The following is a 21220-nucleotide window of genomic DNA, read 5'->3' as shown; positions in this document are numbered from 1 at the left end:
ACAAGGAAAGTCATCTTGACATACAGGTAACAACTTTTCAACTACTTGTAAAGATATGAAAAATGTGATTAACACTGATTAAAGCAATAAAAGGACTGAAGTCAGGCTTAGTTATTTTTAAAAAAGACAAAAAAGGGGGGAAATACAGATGCAGCAAGAAACAGTATCCAAAGAGGTAGAGAGCATTTGCCTCTCAAATCTGATCTAATGCTGGGCTAGTATAACAGGTTGGTTTCAAAGGTTCTGTATAATACCAGAATTAGTTCAAATTCCAAGTTCAACATTCTCTCTCTGCCAGTGCCAACTTAGGGTCAAATCAGACCCCCAAAGACCTATACTCTCTAGGTCTAAGTAGAAGTTGATTGGATTCCTGAAAGTCCCAAATCCTTCATAAAGCCTTCCTAGATAAACCTGTTGTGAAATAAACTTCCCAAATCACACTTAGTCTGAGGTAATTCTGAGTATTCATCATCTTTTTAAAATGTACCTGGTCCATCCCCCAGATGCATGTGGTATCAATACCTTAATCATTTTACTTTTTTTTCCTGCTTATCTCTTACAGGCATAAATTTTTGTCTGTATTATCAATATCTTGGATCAATTATCCTGGAAAGCACAGTGTCTGCATAATAGTAACTAGCAGTCCCATATCCAATTACGATTCTTAATGTTCTTTGACGATAATGTCATATGTGACAGGAGATAAGGACTATTACATATTGCATGAAATTAGGATCATGAAGGGCCTTGAACATAGTACAATACTATTCTGATTAAAATATAAGAAAATTTTGTGGGGACAGAGGGAATAGTAGCTCTTTATCAGAGCTAAAGTCTGATACTCAAGTCCAAGGACATCTATCTCTCACGTGACCAAACCCAGAGGTCAGGCTAAGCTAGAGATTAAGTACCAAATCACTTTTAGCTCCTTTCCCTGAAATGAAGGCTATTTTTGATTTGTGATTACGTATTTCTCAAGTTTATGTGCCCTGTGCCCAATCAGAATCTTCTCCCTTCTCTCTCCTTCCTCTATTAACCACATCCATTTAGCAACACATTAAAGGAATTAAGCTTTTTAAGCCTGACCCATGTAGAAATGGTCATTACAGCTTAAAGGAGTTCCTAAGAATCAAGAACAAAAAGAAATAACCCTTACATTATCTTCTCAGGTTGCCACACATCCGTTAGTGACTACTTCCAATATCCCTTGTTACTCTTAATTATCATTTCTATTTGTCTATAAATATAACAAAATCTGTGTTCAATTAGCATGAACTAGCATCTTTTAAGCAGCTCCTCATTTTATCCTCTAGACCCAACAAAATCTCTTTGGCTCTGGTGGATAGTGTATCTAGAAATGTCACTACAATTTTAAACGTTTAAACCATGCTTCTGGTAAGTGATGAGATAAAATATTAAGCAGATACAATATTACAAGCTTCATTCTACCTAAAAGGTAGGTAGCCTTGGAGATCAGTATCCATAAAAATGAAATAAAGGCCAGGCACAGCTTTTACACTAATGAGATCTTGTTCATATTACTTTTATCATGGGAACCAAACAATGGTCACGTGAGTTTTCTGATATTTACAAACATGCTTATAAAAAGTAAGGCTATCATAAATCCCAGTTTACAAACTCTGTCCCAATATTCAAAAATGTTTTCCTGAACTGAACCAAATTATCAGAGACCTGCCTGTCTGGACCACATGTTTTGGTGTCATTGTAGAAATATCCTTACTAGAATGAATTGAAGTGCTCGCCATCAGCTAACACTTAAGGGCCATTTCAAGATATATCTTTTTGTTTCATTCACTGAAAAAGACATGGTTTCTTTGAAAATGCAAAGGAGAAGTTTCTTTCAGGTCTCAGTGTCAGGAAATATTCTCCACTGCAACTAGCTTTTTATTTGATGGACGCCGTAATTCCTATAACTGACATTACCTTCTCTTTGTGGCCTGACAGTTTTTCAAAGCTAATTAATTCATGGCCCAATTGTACATAACATTTTGGGGTATTAATTTCATTTAGGATATTAATTTCACCCAGAAATGAAATTTTCTCATTTAATTTTAAAATAGTGTACTATAAGTTTTTTTATAAAGCCTTTTTGGAACATGGTGGGGTATAAACAATTACATAATTGGCGAAAAAATAAAGCTATCATTTCCAACTATATGTGACTAAAGTGCTTCCTTGAAATAGAAAATACCCCTAATACCATGGACCAGTTACTTTCCAACAATACATTGCAAATCACTTGTAGATCATTTGCCAAGGTAAGGAAAGCTTCTCTTTTACCCCTACTATTTAATCCAAGGTAGACCGATGAACAGCTGTCTTTCAACTTCTCACCAGCTCCAGATAAATTCAGGGTTAGTTATAAAGGTTTTAGACCTCCTTGGAACAAGACCCAGAAAAACAAACTTGCCACCTTAGGTCTGTCTTTTTGAGAATTAGGTGAAAGCTATAGACCTAGAAAAGTGCATGTATCCCAAATTTGTATTCAATTTCTGGGAGGCTTATAAATACTCCTAAGCCCATTGATGAGCCTAAAGCCAAGAACTCCTTTCTGGAAAATGGCAAGCCTTGATGTCACCCACTAGAACTCATATTACATTATTGTCATGTAAAAGGTTCAAAGATGGGTTGGGGATCAGGGCTATCTTCTGTTCACATTACTTGTTAACAAAACATTTATACTGTGATAACTGTCTCAAAAAGTCCTGCCTCTCTCATCTTTACTCCGTAATCACCATATATATAAGGTAGTAAGCCCTGCCTCCTTACCCAGATTTATTTTTTCTCAGAGCATCTCCCTCCACTTATATATTTATTGTCTGTCTCTACTGACTAGAATGGAAGCTCCATCAAGGCAGGAAATTGTTGTGCTCATGGCTGTACCTCTGATGAATAAGAGGTACTCAAATATTTTTTGAACTAATCTCCTACATGTACTCTCTACTCTCTAAAGAAGCTGTCAGCCTGCAGGCCAAATCCAGGCTTCCACCTGTTTTTGTAAATAAAGTTTTACTGAACTCAGCCATATTTATTTATTTACATATTATTTATAACTGCTTTCCTGCTACAATGGCAGAGCTGAGTAGTTGCAACAGGAACCACATGGCCCACAAAGACTCAAATATTCACTATTAATATCTAGCCCTTTACAGACAAAGTTTGCTCGCCCCCACAGCACTCATATGGCTCTTATTTCCCAAGCTAGACTGGAAGCACCCTTGAAACAGGAGTTGAGTCTTATACTTCTTTATACCTAGAACACAGAAGATGCTCAAAAATAGCTATAACTATACAAATATAGATTTCCTACTTCCAACATAAATTATTTTTGTATAGTTAAATCCAAACTTAGTATTTTTCATCATCAATGCATTTCTACCAAGGCCACAACCAAACACTACCTATGTTCAACAATTTAGGGGAACAGAGAAAAGAGAATGATGCTGACAAATTAGCAAACTTTGTAGTTCAAAATCACAATCATGTAATCTTTAAAATATAAATAAGACATAACAACTCGGAAAGCTCTTCCTGGTATGTTTCAGACAAATGATTTTAAGATGAACCACAGTTACTTTCTCAAAGTCAAAAACCACTGTAACAAAGTATCTCTTTTTATGCCAGGCACGTTATGGGTACTCAATAGTCACTGAATAGATACACCCTCTCATAAATATTCGGCTCACCAATTTTTACAAATTATAATTACCTGAAAAGAGGCATCAGGATTTATACCCCTTTGCCAATTCTAAAATATACTCAGCATTTCTCAATTCTTTAAAACATTATATCCTTTCTGCAATTCTCTGAAAATTTTAATTTGCATTGGTATCATTGTTTCCAAGGAACTGAAGACTAAATGGATAAATCTAGGCATGATAGCAGTCCACTGTTTACTCCAGGAACAAAGGTAATCAAACAGGATTTTTTCATATTATTGGTAAGACAGAATTGAGAAGAAGGGGCTAGGAACCTTATTATCTTTACTAAGTTATTTTGAATGCGTAACAATATACACAATGATATACAATCATTTGAGAAAACTATTGTTTATTTAGAAAAAAGGTTACACTGGTAGAATTCAGTAGATAAAAAAATCTGTTTTAAAAATGTCACTGTTAAACTTTTCCAGACTAAAGTTCAGCAATACAAAGCTCCTGTAGCTGTAGAATTAAAACACAATTAACTTTTGATTCCCCCCACCAAGATTTTTCCAACATAATTACAAGAAAAAAATGGCAAGGGACAAGTGAGCACTGGTACCTTTTTCTTTTTTAAACAGGTTTTAATGTTGTACATGTACTATATAAAATGATTCCTAAGCACTGCATAAAACAATGCTCCCACTTTGTAGTGACTAATATTAAAAACAGGCCAAATAATAAATTAAAACTGAGTTTTAAAATGAGGTAAATTCAAAATGGTTCAATAATTGTTTATTTTCAGTTTCAAACAATAAAAAGAAAGCATTTCAGAATGGAAAAAGAAACACAACTAAACCCAGGCAATATTTAGTTAACCTAAAGTGAAATTCTGTACACATGTAACCTTATTTGCTTGTTGGAAATTGTATGCAGCACATTGTGCTAAAATGAGACAGTTAACACTTTCAGCCAGTACTGAAAATAAACATGTAGAAACTAAGCAACAAGTTAAAATACAGTAATACAAAACTCAACAATTTTCTATTTTCCACATGGAGCAATAAAGCAGATAACTGAATAATTTAAGGAGATGCAAATGGGCCCTCTTCATTCATAATTCTCAGCAATCTACTCAGGAATATAAATTTCTCGTCACAGTTGAACAATTTCATTCCAATCTCACCTGAAAGAAACAAAGTGATTATATTGATAGACAAGAAAGGAAGAAAGGAGGGGGAAAGGAGGAAAGGAAGAAAGGAGGAAGGGGAGAAGGAGGAGAGAAAGATGGAATTAAAAAAGGAGGAAGGGGAGAAAGGAGGAAGGGAGAGAGGAGGAATGGAGAGGAGGAGGGGGGAAGGGAGAGGGAGAGAAGGGGAGAGATGGAGGAAGGAAGACTTAAGAAAGAAAAGTTAATGAGTCAATAACAAAAGCTTAAATTAAGTGCCTAGAAAAGGGTGAAATATTTGCATATTTCTTATTGTCCACTCTTAGAAATCATTAAAGATGGACACATTATAATGACTTAAAAAAATACATTGAACATTTTGGGGGGCATAAAACAGCAATAAGCAAAACATTCCACAGGGCAAGCAATAGCTTATTAAAAGTAAACAAAACATGTAGCAAAGGAACCTATTTTACATGATCAACAAAAAAATAGAAAAATGACATCACATTTTTCACAAGGACATAATTTTAATAGTGACTTATATTAAGATGCAGTGCCTGCTAAATTATAAAAATTGCTTTAAAAATATATTGACTTAATTATACTCATTTCCTTTCCTTTATGTATTGACATTTTCAAATACTGCATATTGAAATAAATTCAAAACATGATCATTACAATATGTGGCAAATAATTTCATATCTGCCTAACATTATTCTCATTCAAAATTTAAACTAATGCATAATGCATTAAATTTTATTGATGAAAATACTACATTCACATATTTCATAAAACCAGAGTTAGAAGGGGCCTTAGAAAATAATCACACTTGCATGAAATGCTGACAAATAATTTACAAATCATTTCTACACATTCTGTTCACACCATGTATAATCTTGACATTATCGATTATAATTGCAGATACACTAATGTCGAACTTATAATTTAACACTTTAAATCATTGTTCCTGTCCATCAACTCATGAATAAACAAAATGCGGTACATAATCATACAATGGAATAACATTTAGCCATAAAAAGGAATGGACTACTAATACATGCTACAACGTGAAAACATGATGCTAAGTGGAAGAGCCCAGACATAAAAGGCCACGTATTGCATGATTTCATTTATATGAAATGTCCAAAACAGGTGAATTTATAGAGACAGAAAGTACATTAGTGGTTTCCAGGGTTTGAGGGAAGGGGAGACAGAAATGTTCTGGAATTAGACAGTGGTGATGGTTGCACAACACAGCAAATATACTGAAAACCACTGAATTGTACACTTTAAAATGGTGAATTTTCTCTCAATTTTTTAAATCGCAAAAAAAAAAGTCAATGTTCCAATTAAGGGCACCATGGTATCACAGTAGGGTCATAACTAGGAGAATAAGAAATGGGTTCTGAATTATGAAGATGTCACATTAGGAGAATTATTAGGCAAGGGAAATTTTGATGATATATTTAAGGGCACATTAAAGGATAAAATTGCTGTTGCTGTTACAACATATAAAGAAGATCTTTCCCAGGAACTGAAATTAAAATTTTTACAAGAAGCCAAAATCCTCAAGCAATATAATCATCCCAATATTGTCAAACTTATAGGAGTTCGCACACAAAGACAGCCTATCTACATCATTAAAGAACTGGTTCCAGGAGGCGATTTCCTCTCCTTTCTGAGAAAGAAGGATGAACTATTACTCAGTTAGTGAAATTTTCATTAGATGCTGCTTCTGGATGGCGTATCTCAAGTAAAAATTGTATACACAGGGACCTTGCTGCAAGAAACTGCCTGGAGGTGAAAATAATGTTCTGAAAATCAGTGACTTTGGAATGTCTCGTCAAGAGGATGGTGGTTGTGTATTCATCTTCTGACTTAAAGCAGATTCCCATGAAATGGACAGCACCAGAAGCTCTTAATTATGGGAGATATCGTTCTGAGAGTGACGCATGGAGCTTTGGCATCCTCCTCTGGGAGACCTTCAGCTTAGGGGTCTGTCCATATCCTGGAATGACAAATCAGCAAGCACAAGAGCAAGTGGAAAAGAGGATACTGGATGTCAGTCTCTTGGCAGAGTCCAGAGAGCATAAAATAATGTTGAAGTGTTAGGATTACAAACTTGAAAACCACCCCCAAGTTCAATGAACTTCAGAAAAAGCTAGCTGTCATCAAGAAGAAAGCCACACTGTGATGAAATAGTGCCTAACTCAGCCTCTGGGACTCTCTCTTTGGCAGAGTAATATATTTTTCTTCTCATTAATATATACCACGTTACCTACAACATTCTCCTAAGCTTATTTTTTTTATTAACTATTGTTTAAAAATACCTGCTGCTTTAACCATTGTAAACAAAAAGACACAGGTTCTAAATGTAAGGGGTCACACAGATCTTTTTCACACCTAGGACTGTTGCTGTTTCTCAAAGGTTTTCTACTTCAGGCTCAGTTCACAGTTTGCTGTCTTCTATCACAGACGTCTATCTTCTATCGGTGCTACAAACTGTATTGATAATACGTTTGCAGGACATATTCCAACAAAAGGTGGCCTTCCACTCTGCTGAGACAAGACTATATTTGTAAACATCATTTCATATTGGTAATTATCTGGGCCTCCTAAGTTTTTCCCCTACTTTTTCTTTTCAGCCAGAAACAGATTAGATCCTGCTGTAAGGCTGTCATTTCCTTATGTTTTACCATGCCCTCCTGTGCGCAAACATCCTCAAAGAGTTGAGGCAGTTGAATTTAAATGATCTTATAGAGAGCTATGACAGCAAGAATCATGTTTGAAAAGTAGGGTGATCTGAAGAAAAGAGCAGCTAGGGTGGTGATTAAAGTAGAGAAGAAAATGCAAATGTAAAAATCAGCCTTCTTATTGGAGGTATGCCTTTATAAACACACACACTTTTTAATTTTATGATCAAATTCATCAAAAAGGTCCTAAGAAATGTTTCAGTGGTTCAGAGATTTGTCATAAAAGAGCCCTCTTGATGGCAAAAAAAGAAATTTTTAAGAGCAACTATAAAATACCAGCCCACCAAAATAACAGCTTACTTTTAGGTAAGTGTCTTTGCCTCAAAGGAGGCATCCCAGAATTGCATTCCCTGCATTTTTACTAGTGTCTGAAGCTGTCAGGATTTCATGATCTCACTTTCTCTCTCTTACTCACATACACCCCAAGTAGAAAGACATATAAAGTTGGCGTTTTAAAAGTGAAACATACATTTATGAGGAAGAAAGAAGTTATGAGGAGAAAGACATAGGGACAAGTAATCCTAATTTCACTTTACTCCTTCATTTACCCTTACACTGGAACATAGGAATTCTTACAGCAAATAGTCCCTGAGATGTTTCATGTGCATAAAATGTAACAGAGAGTTAACACTGGGATTCTATTGAGCTAAATCTTAACTGCACTCATGGATGCCTCTCAGGATAAATGTGTGCGTAGGAGATAGACACACTCAGGGGAAAATGTGGCATGGGAGCCTTTTATAAGTGTTCATATCTGTGCCCAGATTTAAAAAAAAAAAAAAAACCAAACCAGCACCTTAATGACTATTTGGTCTACCTTAAGCAGAAGAGCAAGGAAATAGAAAATTCCTTGTGCCCTTTTCAACTGTTTGGTGTCTATGAATAATACTGCTTTTAAAAAGTATAAAAGATGATAATGAAAAGAAAAAATAATTTGTGTCTATTATTTCAATCTCCTAACAAGAGTTTCGTACACAGTTGATGGTTACTACATATGGATCAAAATAAAACAATATTAAATCTGTCCTCAAAAAATATGTTGCAGCATACAAAGCAACTTCTTTTTAATCAGTATGGTTTTCCTTTCTATCAAATAGTGTAAATAAACTGAATCTTCTTGTTGCTCCTCATCAATGTGTACACTGATCCAAAGAGACACACATAATATCTCTGTACATAACTCTCTATGTAAAGTTAAGAGTATCTAAAACATAGCAGATAATAAAGAAAAATGCTTGGTTGTTTGATTAGAAGGCAGGCATGTAGTTACTGCCTTCAACAAAATCACAATCTAGGGATGGACATATGTCACATATTCATATATATATATATATATATATAGGAACCAATGACTAGGACTCTACAGGCAAGCCCACATGCACAAATGTAAGGAAGGAGAAGCAACTAAGGAAGAAACTTAATCAAACACTCCCTATCCCAACATTTATTATCAGCATCTAGGAATATGCCTCAAAATGGCAATACATTTCTAAAATAAGCAATCTTTGAGAGTTTAGGAAGTTAGTTTCCAAGTATGAACTGAAGAAGGAAAAAAGAAAAAAAGTCTTAGAGCAGGAATTACAAAAATCAATTGTCTACAGGGGCCAGGAATGTAATGGAAACAAATCAAGTGAGCTGAGTAGGAACTAACTGAAGTGAACTGTAAAAAGAAAAGAGAAAGGAGAAAGGAGAAAGGAGAAAGGAGAAAGGAGAAAGGGAAAGGGAAAGGGAAAGGGAAAGAGAAAGAGAAAGAGAAAGAGAAAGAGAAAGAGAAAGAGAAAGAGAAAGAGAAAGAGAAAGAGAAGGCCCTTGCTCAATCCAAAGAGGAGGCAGGACCTAGGCAGGCCTAGCTGATTGTTGCCACACAGAAATCAGGGCGCAATGTTACTAGATACTCCAATTCTTCAAGAGAATCTGAAATTTGGATTTTGTTAATTCTTTTGATTTTTAAAAGCAACCGATTAAAAAAAATTTTTTAATTGTGTAAGGCCAAGATGGTACATCTTAACAAGCCATATTCTGCCAAAGGACTGAGAATTTACAACCTTGGGTTTAGTGGATAAGTTAGGTTACACATATGAGACTGGAGGTGAGAAATGGACTTGCAAAATATATTTGGCCTTTTTGGAACAGAGGGTTAGAGCAGGAATATTATAGATGAAAAATACAGATTATGGATAGGATAGAGCTAAACTAACTGCTAATGTTCTTGGAAATCAAAGTCATAAGTCCAAGATAACAAAAAGCAGGATCATACTTCTCAAAGTCTGGGAGCAAGTGTCAACTTATCAAAGCATCTGGTTCACAAAAGGATTCTCCAAAGTTTGCTAAAGTCAACATCCGTGAGTTGAGGACCACACATACCAAAGTAAAATTGAGAAGCCAAAGGATGGTTCTTAGAGGACAATTTTAATAGGCAGGAATTTTTAAAGAAGATTAAAGTAGAAGAAAAGGCTAATGGCAAAGCAGCCAATGATATTCAAGAGATTAAATCAAGGAGAGGTAAGACGAATTTGAACAAAGACTTTATCGGTAACAGAAGATGCAGAGAAAAGGCAGAAAGTTTTGCAACTAAAAATAGGAGACAAAAAGACAGAAGACTGGAAGAAATTTAATCTGGGTCACATTTATATACTATATTTTTAAATTCTAATGTGATCATTTTCATGTTTCTGAAATCAGAATACATATAAAATCAATGTCATTTCTCTACCCACCTCCCTCAAAAAAAATTGTTCTAAAAACCAACAATGAAATCTTCCAATTAATGACATCTTTTAATCATGGAAATGTGACATGTAGAGCTCTCCTTTCTACAGAATATAAAATAAATTAAAAAGGGAAGGGGGGCAGATTTAGAAGTAGCCTATAGGTAGATGGTGCCAATCAGAAATGATGAGACTGATAAAAGAAGAAAAACAGAAAGACTTGACCAAACCTACAATGTATACAAATAGGGGCAGCCAAAAAACAGTCAGCAAGAGGAAAAAATCAACCAGAGCCTCACAAAATTAAGAGTCTACCCAAGAAGACAGTACAAATTTGTCAACAAGAAATTGAACAGGATGAACATCAAGCTAAATGTATCTTTAAAAAGATATCTCAACCTAGAAGCTGTGCTACAAGACCACCAGCCAAACAACTAACATTGGCCAGTCTTTTCATGCCTTTCTTCCTGGGTACAAACTCACAGCCAGGGTAAGAAAGACTCAAATCTGTAGCACAACCTTTACATACAAAAGAAAAATATTTAGGTACTGAGTAAAAGATGTATAAATTCACAGTGAAAGCTGTCAGTAACAATGGTTGACCCAGTCCTAATGAAGATATGAGATGTAGGCTTTTCCTTTTTTTAACAGGGAAACCATATGTGAAAGCAAAATTCCAAAAGAAAGGTTAAGATGAAAAATAAAAAAACAAAGAAAAATTAAGAGTTTATAGCTCACCAAGGAAGACAGTTAATTGTCTGGGTGGGATGGGGCAGGTAGAATTGAAGAATAAGCAGTAACATTTCTTTTGCAATCTAATTTTTTTAAATCATTAAATTCTAAATGCTCTTTCATAACTCTTGTTTACCCTACTCTACTACTTAGATAACAAGCACAGAATAACAAAGCAGAAAAAGCACAGCACTCATCAGGTGTTGCCTATCTGGCAACCTCAAATCCTTTCTTTGCAGCCAAAATAAATATAACAAAATCCATACCATAACACCCATACCCTTATACAGAACTGACCCTCAACATTTCTCACTCTTAATCTAAACACCAGTAAATAGCCTTGGTTATCTATCTGGTTTCATAAAAAATTAGATGCAGCCAATAATATTAGGGGGAAAAGATAGACAGCAAATACACTTAATATATTAAGAAGTGATAGCTAATATGGAAGAAAATGGACTATAAAAAAGCAAAGTCAACAACTTCAAATACAGCTCTCTGGAACCATTAAATGTAAGGGGCAAATCATCCCACTTACTTCAATAATCCTCAGGCATCACCAAACAATGAATTATTCAGATGATCTCAAGTGCTCAAAAAAGGCTATATTAGGGTCTAAATACTCTGTCCACTACAATGGACATACAATTTATTTAAGATGGTTAAAATACTTTTAAATTTCACATAAAAGATAAGTGCATTACCTTGAAAACAAAGATGCACACTTTAAATTCCAGAACTAAAAGTGCAGACAATATATTTTCTGGCTTTGCAAAACATGGGCAATGGTAGAAAACGAGGCACAAAAACTTAAACAAAAATCTTTGGATAACATGCCTGCATGAGAAGGCAAAAAGAACAGAGAACACTAAAGGATAAGAAGACCTAGTTTGAGTATTGACTCTGCTGACTAATATCTCTGTGATCTTCTTCAGCTTAACCTCTCAGAGTCTTAGTTTCTTCACCTATAAAATGCAGATACCACCACAGGGTTGTAGTACTTTAAAAGGGTAATTATCCAAAGCAGATGGTAATAAGTGAAGAGAAAGCCAGATGTTCTTAAATACATATCCGTGCTTTAAAAAAAAGTGTGGCTAATCAGCAAGCTTAAAATGAAAACAGCTGCAAAATGACTGTGACTCTTGTTTTGCATCTATGCCTAAAGGCTTGGTCATAATAAAATGAAAACAGCTGCAAAATGACTGTGACTCTTGTTTTGCATCTATGCCCAAAGGCTTGGTCATAATATTTAGGTGAAAAATTCAAGTAGTTGTATCTTGCAAAATGAACTTAGTTCCTTCAACATCATCAGACCTCATTTTATGTTTCTATCTTTAAATGAAAAGGAGGTGAGAGAACACGCACCTTGATTGAAAGTCTTCATTATCTGTGCTTGTCCGAGGACTTATGAGTAGATGACAAATTAAGGGAAAACAACTTTTGGGGGGGAGGGGATAGTGTCTCACCTTTTAGTACAATCCCTTAGCTTGCAAGGCCTCATTGGCTCTGACCAGCCTGGTAGCCCCAAAGTCTACCAGCTCTGCTCCTCTGTCACATCATTTTGCCCTTCTAGTCCCCATGCCCCCAGCCCAAGGGACTTTCTGCTCCCTTTTTTCCTCTCAGTAATAATACAGCCAGAGGGACTATAAATATCTTGGTGGCACAGAACACCTCAGTCACTACAGAAGTTTTTTGTTTTTGTTTTGTTTTTTTTTAAATCAAGAACATTAAGTCTCCCACTTCCAGATTTCGTACATTTGAGAGGATTAACTGGAAAGACCATGTAAAAGCAAATAAGCCCTTAGGCATTTAGACCACATACTACAATGGTACAATTCTAAACATGACCAGTATCAAAGCTTTCCATTACACTGATAGAAAACATCAATGAGATGAAAAGGATATTGCTTCTTCTCTTCCTTTCCTCCTGAACTGTCCCGTTTCTCTTTCTTTTCTATCTTTTCTTTATCATGCCTGGACTCCTATAAGGAATGGTGGAATTAGTTGGGGAAGGGAAAACCAAATATAAAAATCAGCTCAAAATCCCTTTTTATCACCCACCAGCCATAATTTTTCTTCAAAAACTTACTTAATATGACACCAAAAGCACAAGCAAGAGAAAAAATAGATACATTGGACTTCACCAAAAGTAAAAACATTCATGCATCAAAGAACACTATCAACAAAGTGAAAAGACAGCCTACAGAATGGGAGAAAACATTTGCAAATCATATATCTCATAAGGATCTAATGTCTGAAATATATACAGAACTCTTACAACTAAGCAACGAAAAGACAAACAACCCAATTTTAAAATGGTCAAATCGTCTGAATAGATTTCTCCAAAGATATACAAATGGCCAACAAGCACTCAACATCATTAGTCATTAAGGAAATGCAAATCAAAACCACAATGAGATACCACTTCACACCTACTAGAATAGCTATAATAAAAAAACAAAAACAGAAAATAACCAGTGTTGACAAGGATGTAGAGAAATTGGCACCCTGATATAATGCTGGTAGAAATGTAAACTGTACAGCTGCTGTGAAAAAGAGTTTGGCGGTTCCTCAAAAAATTAAACATAGAATTACCATATAACCCAGAAATTCTACTCTTGGGTATATATCCAAGAGAACTGAAAACAGGTATTCACACAAATACTTATAGCAGCACACAAACGTTCACAGCAGCACTATTCACAATAGCCAAAAGGTGGAAACAGCCCAAAAGTCCATCAACTGACAAACAGATAAACAAATGTGGTATATTCACATAATGGAATATTATTTAGCTATAAAAAGAAATGAAGTAATGAAATGTGCTACAACATGGAAGAACTTCAAAAACATTATGCTAAGTGAAAGAAATCAGACACAAAAGGCCACTTGTTGTAAGACTCTATTTATATAAAATATTCAGAACAGGTAAATCCGTAGAAATAGAAAACAGATTTATGGTTGCCAGGGGCTGAGGGGAGGGGGAAATGGGAGTGACTGCTTAATAAGTAGAGAATTTCCCTTTGGGGTTTTGAATGTTTTAGAACTAGATAGAGATGATGAGTGCGTAACATTGTAAATATACTAAATGTCACTGAATTGTACACTTTAAAATGGTTAGTTTTACATTATGTGAATTTTATCTCAATTAAAAAACACTTATTTAAAAGGAGTAGCCTATCTTTTAAAGCATAGAGAATTAAAATGTTCACTTTATAATTTTTTAAAACTGCTATGATGTATGAATATATGGTATATATTTTGATTATATGCAATAATGCTCTGTAAACAATTTATATTTTAGTAATGGCTTATTACTTTATGGTAGATGCCTGAGATTTATTTCAAATATCATCCATTAAAATGTAAGAAAATGCACCTTATACTTAATTTTAAAATCAAATGCAAGCTTCAAAAAAAATGAGTTCAGTAGGAGAAAATGTTACAAAAATATGTTTCAAATCACAATTAATAAAGACTTTATGGCCTAGCCCGGTGGCTCATGCCTGTAATCCTAGCACTCTGAGAGGCCAAGGCAGGTGGATAGTTTGAGCTTAGGAGTTCGAGACCAGCCTGAGCAAGAGTGAGACCCCATTTCTACTAAAAAAAAAAAAAAAAAAAAAAAAAAAAAAAAAACAGAAAGAAATTATATGGACAACTAAAAATATATATAGAAAAAAATTAGCCGGGCATGGTGGCGCATGCCTGTAGTCCCAGCTACTCGGGAGGCTGAGGCAGGAGGATTGTTTAAGCCCAGGAGTTTGAGGTTGCTGTGAGCTAGGCTGACGCCACGGCACTCACTCTAGTCCAGGCAACAAAGCGAGACTCTGTCTCAAAAAAAAAAAAAAAAAGACTTTATTACACTCTGATGGCCAGGGAAAATACATGTGACCATATTTTTAAGAATAAAGAGGAACTAAAAGCAAAGAATTGGTGGAGAAAAAAGAAAATACAAAGAAAGGCTGAAACTCAATGAACAGAAATAGGTGGGAGTGAAATGGAGAGGAAAAGAATCTCAGATGTATACTAACTCTACCCTCTCAGGGATTTGGGACTAAACTGGCACAAATTCCCCAAACAGGTAACTTGCTCTCTCCCAATGCCTCCTTTTCCCAACCCCAAATAATTAACAAAAGACTATTTGACTAGGAAAAAACTCAATGTTTGCTACATTTTCAAAGGGTTGATTTTTTTTTTTTAAGGAAAAGCATATTATTCCTTTATTTTCCTAATTTACCTTTTTGCCACCAGAGGAGATCTTATCCATCTTCTCAGATTTAAATGAATCACCACCTTTTTCTTTGCCTGAAGATTTTGACTTATTTTTATCCTTGTCTTTCTCATTTGGATAAGGAGACTCACATGGACTTTCACTTTTGTGTTTTGAAACCCCCACTAAAATTACAAAAGAGAATCATGAAAGCCTTTTCCAATTCACTTTGATGATTGTTTGAAGGTATTAATAAGGCTACCCCAGCCTGAGCAAGAGCAAGGCCCCATCTCTACCAAAAATAGAAAAACGTAGCCAGGCATAATGAGCGCCTGTAGTCCCAGCTACTCATGAGGTTGAGGCAGGAGGATCACTTGAGCCCAGGAGTTTGAGGCTGCAGTGAGTTATGATAATGCCACTACACTCTACCCAGGGCAAAAGAGTGAGACCCTGTCTCCAAAAAAAAAAAAAAAAAAAGTCTACCTACTTGTTCCATTTTCCTCTTTACGCCTCTTGGTCAAGTCCGGTGGTACTTCACGGTCATTGTTTGAGTGATCCTAGAACCAAGAATTGTGAACTACATTGACCAAAGGCTTATGTTTTCTTAAGTATTACTTTTATAAAAGAAGGGCACAGCTAAGTAGCATTGCAGAATATTTGCAGTAGTTTCACGTACTTGGTACAATGGCATGAAAGACAAGCAGAGCTGGGAGGGATTATTAAACTGAAGATCCTTATCACTATAGAAGATGCAAACACACTTCAGGGTGAAAATACCAGTTAAAACACAAAATAATAGACTGCTATGGAACAAACTAGTATTTCTAAAAAGGCAACAAACATACTGCTGTACATGATAAGGAGCTTTCCAAACTAGTTTTAAAAAAATTACAAACCCTTTTCCGTTCTTTCCTGTCCTTTTCATCTTTTTTCTCTCTTTCTCTGGATCTCTCCCTCGACTTGTCCAAATCTTTCTTGTCCATTTCTCTCTCCTTACTCTTGGACAGTGGTGGAGGAGTATGATTAATGTAGAGCTGTTAAATTAAGGCAATATTACTAAAGATTATTAGTTTTCCATTATTAGCATCATTTGCTTACTAAATGAAAGACAATTGGCAGTTAGACCCAAAGTCAAAATGGGTCAGGTGTCTGGATTATGAAAGGTAAAATAAAAGGGCATGGCACAAATTATACAAGGCTTTTTAGTCTTGGTCTTATAAAAATTACCATTTAAACTGTACCAGTTCATTACTGCCTCAATTGAGACTCACTAGTAAATTCACAAGCTATACTATTCCTTATAGCTCTCTTATAAAGACTTCTAACCATCATTAAAAGAGTCCATATATGAAAAATAGTGATTGGACTTCTCTACTGTAAAAAAAGAAAACCAAAATGCAGGTACTGTTACAATGTAACTGAAGTGTTTTATTGTCATTCCCCCTGCTTAAAGCATTTGATATATAACTATTTCTAACTCCATTCCATAGTAAAACAGAGATGCTTGGTCTCAAACATTTTTCCTTAAGAATGTAAATTTTTTTTAAAAAAGCCTCTATGTAATTATGGAAATTTTAAACAGTCTTACCATCCACCGATAGGTGGTCAATGATGACAATGAGCAAAAGTATAAAAATAAAACCTAGCCATGGCTTTACTCATAAGTCTTTTCTGTCTCAACGTGAACCATGCAGAGATTATCCTAAATTAGTTTTACAAATGTAAAGGCTGAATATTCTCTACTTCTGAAAGCACTCTAATTTCTATCAAATAACCACAATTGACTGTGAAATCTGTCTTATTGGTTCTAAATAGCTCAGAAAACCATCTAGTCAGCTGAGGATTATTAAACAACCCAAAAGACTGAAGAATGATGAACCAATATTCTCCTCTGCCTATTCTTTATCTGCCAAAAGGCCGATAGGCAATAAAACAGACAAACATCAAGAATATTCTAACTCTAAATAACTGAGAGATAACCCTACCTATGCAAGTTGTAAATATGAAAATACATCATAAAAGAAAATATGCAGAAAGTACTCAGGAAATAATCAGATACCTAACCTATGGCATTTCTAACTACTACAAGCTAATGTTTAAAGACATTAAAAGTATTAGGCAGCAGAATACTGAATATAACTCATAAGTACAGAATTTTAAAGACACCTTAGGAATAAACAGAATAGTGAGTCAAAAGTCAAATATTTTTACACAACGAAATCCTTTGGTATTCAAAGGAATACATGAATAAAGAAGACCATCAGTTTGAGAGTTAAACACTTATTTTTAACACCACCAAACATTTTCAATTCAGTTGGCTCAGAAAATATTGCCATAGCAATGCAGAAGTAGATTCTTTAAAATTTCAATGTTTAAAAAAGTTGATGATAAACTGAAATAGACAAAATGTTTATTAATAACAAAGAGCAAGAGAATGATAAACAGTCATAAAAGTACTTGTCTAAAAGATACTCTTGCTAGGTAGAAAGCCTTAAAAGAGACTTCAAGATTTTTCTAATTGTGGTTTACTCATGTCTTAAGTAAATATTAATTGTGAAACTGATTAAGACAAAGGAAATAATATATTACTGCAATACTCAAAGAAGATTTCTCTAACAGAAGTATTGCTTAATTTTTCCTAATAAAAGAAGGGAAAAAAAGGTTTGTCATCACTAATACATACACACACACGCCTGGCAAGAATGAAGTTTTAAACCATGCCTACTTGATTCTGTATTACAAGGAACTGAGAAACTTCTCTAGAACTTACTTCTGGTATTAATGTTCAAATATTTCATTCTTAACATAAAAAGGCCAAATAACTCAACTAATATACAATCAGAAATTCTTCGTTTAAAAATGTACCCAATTCAATTCCTTCTTTCTACCCTTCTAAGAACAGTCCTGATCACAATACTCTTTTCCACAAAAACAAAGTTTCTCATTGCCTAATGAATAAAATGCATATTCTTTAGATTAGGCATTCCAAGCTCTTCACCATCTTTTCACAATTATATCCTATGACACAGCCACCCAATGCATGCTATGTTGTGGCTATCACTGCTCCCTAACACCTTTCCTCCTTTCCAGTAGCTCTCTTTACTAGAATGGTAAATCACTTTTAACTTAATCTCTTAAAATCCTACTTAGCCTTCAAAGACAGCTCAAAAGCCATCAGCACTCAACTGCCCCTCAACTCTGCAACTCACTTTCTGATGAACTCTTACATTATTTTACGTGTACCTTTTTTTGTGACAGGTATTCCCTATTAGTTTCATGTCATTTATTTTTGTCCATAACATAGTTTCTAGTATGGCAGGAGAGCTAAGGTACCTTTTCTATTTTTAACACTTCCAAGTGCCTTGTACACACAGTGAGTATTCTATACATGTTTGTCAAATACAATTAATTATTTATTAAGTTGATCTGTATGTAGCACTGCTGGGTTTTGTTCTTGATTTGCTTTTATTCCTGACAATGGGATCATTAAGGTCCAAAAAAGAATCTGACTGATTTTCAAGATCTGTTTAAAAGAACATTGCTCCACTGACTTTATTAAGGCTTCAATATTATAAAGATGGCCTCATTTTTAGGCTCAGGTTTGGTTGTAAATTCTGATTTTAAGGTGGTGAAGAAATTAAAAGCTGAAATTTGCCTTGAGGTGGCTACTGCTGCCCTCCTAAATTACACAGAGCTTGGTTAGTGGGGCATGCTTTCAACACTTTGTTCATCAAATGTAGCTGCTAGAATTGCTAGGTCAAAACACAACTGATCAAAACTGGAAACATGCCAGTTAGAAATTAGCAGTGGAGGGTGAAATGACAGAAAAGATTTGGATACTAAGCTAGATTTTTCTCCCTTTAACTAATCTTATTTGAAAAGTCAAATCCATGTATTACTACTCTTACCATAGATTAGAAAGTGAAAATAGCAAATAAATAATAAAAAAGAGAATCTCAGAGACAAAGCATAACTAAAAAGTCAAACTAAAGCAAGGAAACAATTTTATATGTACAAGTGACAAGATAACATGAAAATAGACACGTATCTTCCAAACCCTCTGTAAAGAGCGAGGTACCCCAGAAACAGCGAGGTTACAGATAATCAATTTTAGAGACCAAAGTCCAGTAAAACTTTTTTTTCTATAACATTCATATGCTATTAAACTTTCTAGACATGTAAGAATGCAACATCAGTTACTATGCAAACTAGTACTTTGGATGCTTTACCAAAGTCCAAAGGCTTAAGAGTTCATTTCAAACAGTTATTGAATACCTAACCTTACTGCTAGGCACCATGCTAAGTACTAAGAAAGCATCTTAAAAGTAGCATGAGTCATAACTTTTAGAAGTGAACTTATAAGTCATTTACAATTTTTTTTGGCAGCATGTGAAATAAATCTACTGAATTTTAAATGCCCACAAAATCACCATTTTTTAAAAAAGCATGGGCAGATAAAACGAATTACTAATTACAAAAAAAAGACAAACACACTAAAGGAACTAAGAACCCTTTCAACTACTGTTGAAATGGGTGGTAATAATCAAGGAACCTTAATTTTAGTTCACATTTTGGTACTAACAAGTTGTTTGCCACTGGGAAAGGCTCAAGAACCTTTTCAGCTTCTCATTTGTCAAAAAGACACTACCACCTGCCCTATCTACCTCACAGCACTCTTATGAGCATGAAATGAGATAGTATATATTATCTCAAAATGTTTTATTTTCAAAAGGTTTTCACAAATGTGAGGAACCATAATCTGCCTCACTGATTAGAAAATCCAATTAATTTTAACAGCAGGTTGCAAGCTGCTTCAAAGTATGTCTCAGTAAATACTCACAAGTTAACACTGTTAATCCATTAATTTAAAATAGCCCACAAAAGACACTGATGGTTAAAACTGACATATACAATCTCAAACTGGTTATGAAAACCTACTATATTGGAATACATATTTAACTTACCCAATAAAAAGTTTTACTTTAAACAAAATACAGTACAGCTGAGACAACTTTGATTAATACAATATATTCTAAAAACAATGCTACAATTTTAGGGCACAGGCATATTGGCTAATCTAAACTGTTAAAAATTAGTGCAATCTGCCCAATATCCACAGACATTTCATTTTAAATCTATAGATCTAAAAGCAGTTAGTAATATCATCTGGCTCTGTTTCAAAATTTCATTTGGTCCACCAGTAAAGTAATCATGCTTAGCAGATTTATTTTTTAATCATGCTTAGCAATATTTATGCCGCAAAATAGGGTTCATTCTGCTGGAAAAATTCATTTGCTTGTAACTTGTAAGAGGAGGCAAAGTAGAAAATCAAAGGAGAGTACAAATTTTATAATAATAAAGACAAAATAACATGAACAATGGACAATTCAACCATAATACTGAAATGAACTCTGTAATAAGACAGACAAACTGTACACTATTTTTAGTAGAATACTCAAAGTAGAGTAATAGGTACGAATTAATACTGACATGTAAACACAATCACCAAGTTGAATAGTCCCCTCCAGGAGAATGATTATTTTAAATTAACTATATCTCCTGATGCTATGCCACAACTACCAAAAAGGTACCTCAGCAAAGGATATATAAAGAATTTTATGGATTGAAATGAGTTTGGTTTATAAAACACTACGCGTGAGTGCATCAAATTAATTTTTTGGTCTTTTGAGTTGTCTAAAAAACAGTCAGATAACAATCTGGCAGATTTTTTTTGAGAAATTAAATAATCCTACTCCCCAAAACTCCTTCCCCAAATCTTAAACTTATTTCCAGATTTTTAAGCATCAAAGGAGAATGGATAACAAAGCAAGGAGAGATTTATAGAAATGTTGCCACAGTACACACATAAAAATCTCATTAAAAGGGACCATTGTCATCTGTTGTTTCAGTTTGTGACAGGTATTTTCAAAGGTTATTCTAAGTAAGCAGAGAAGTTTTTCCCACTGATCCTAGCTTGCTGGATT

General features: G+C 34.6%; 1 protein-coding gene, 1 non-coding gene and 1 pseudogene across 3 annotated transcripts in view; 2 read left to right on the top strand and 1 right to left on the bottom strand.

Annotated features, from left to right (window-relative positions):
* Window positions 1-2222: 2222 nt before the first annotated feature.
* Window positions 2223-7856, top strand: LOC138378888 (tyrosine-protein kinase Fer-like; annotated as a pseudogene).
* The window catches only part of THOC2 (THO complex subunit 2), a 118026-nt gene continuing 100860 nt past the window's right edge, over window positions 4055-21220 (bottom strand). Inside the window, exons 34-39 of one of the 2 annotated variants that reach the window (XM_069464481.1) lie at window positions 16133-16270; window positions 15724-15793; window positions 15264-15421; window positions 12932-13008; window positions 12392-12437; window positions 4055-4848 (exon numbers count right to left, since the gene is read on the bottom strand). In XM_069464481.1, coding sequence (XP_069320582.1) covers window positions 12410-12437; window positions 12932-13008; window positions 15264-15421; window positions 15724-15793; window positions 16133-16270 — 471 coding nt within the window. In that variant the 3' untranslated portion in view covers window positions 4055-4848; window positions 12392-12409. Of the gene's footprint in view, window positions 4849-12391; window positions 12438-12879; window positions 13009-15263; window positions 15422-15723; window positions 15794-16132; window positions 16271-21220 lie in introns of those variants that run through there. The other variant, XM_069464480.1, reaches the window with a different exon arrangement.
* LOC138379330 (small nucleolar RNA SNORA63) lies at window positions 16632-16754 on the top strand. The gene has a single exon (XR_011232097.1). It is a non-coding gene; the product is annotated as a small nucleolar RNA SNORA63 (small nucleolar RNA).

Source organism: Eulemur rufifrons, chromosome 30 (assembly GCF_041146395.1).
Source record: "Eulemur rufifrons isolate Redbay chromosome 30, OSU_ERuf_1, whole genome shotgun sequence".
Lineage (NCBI taxonomy): Eukaryota > Metazoa > Chordata > Mammalia > Primates > Lemuridae > Eulemur > Eulemur rufifrons.
Note: the sequence above shows the minus strand (reverse complement) of the source record. Positions and strands in the feature narration are given on the sequence as shown.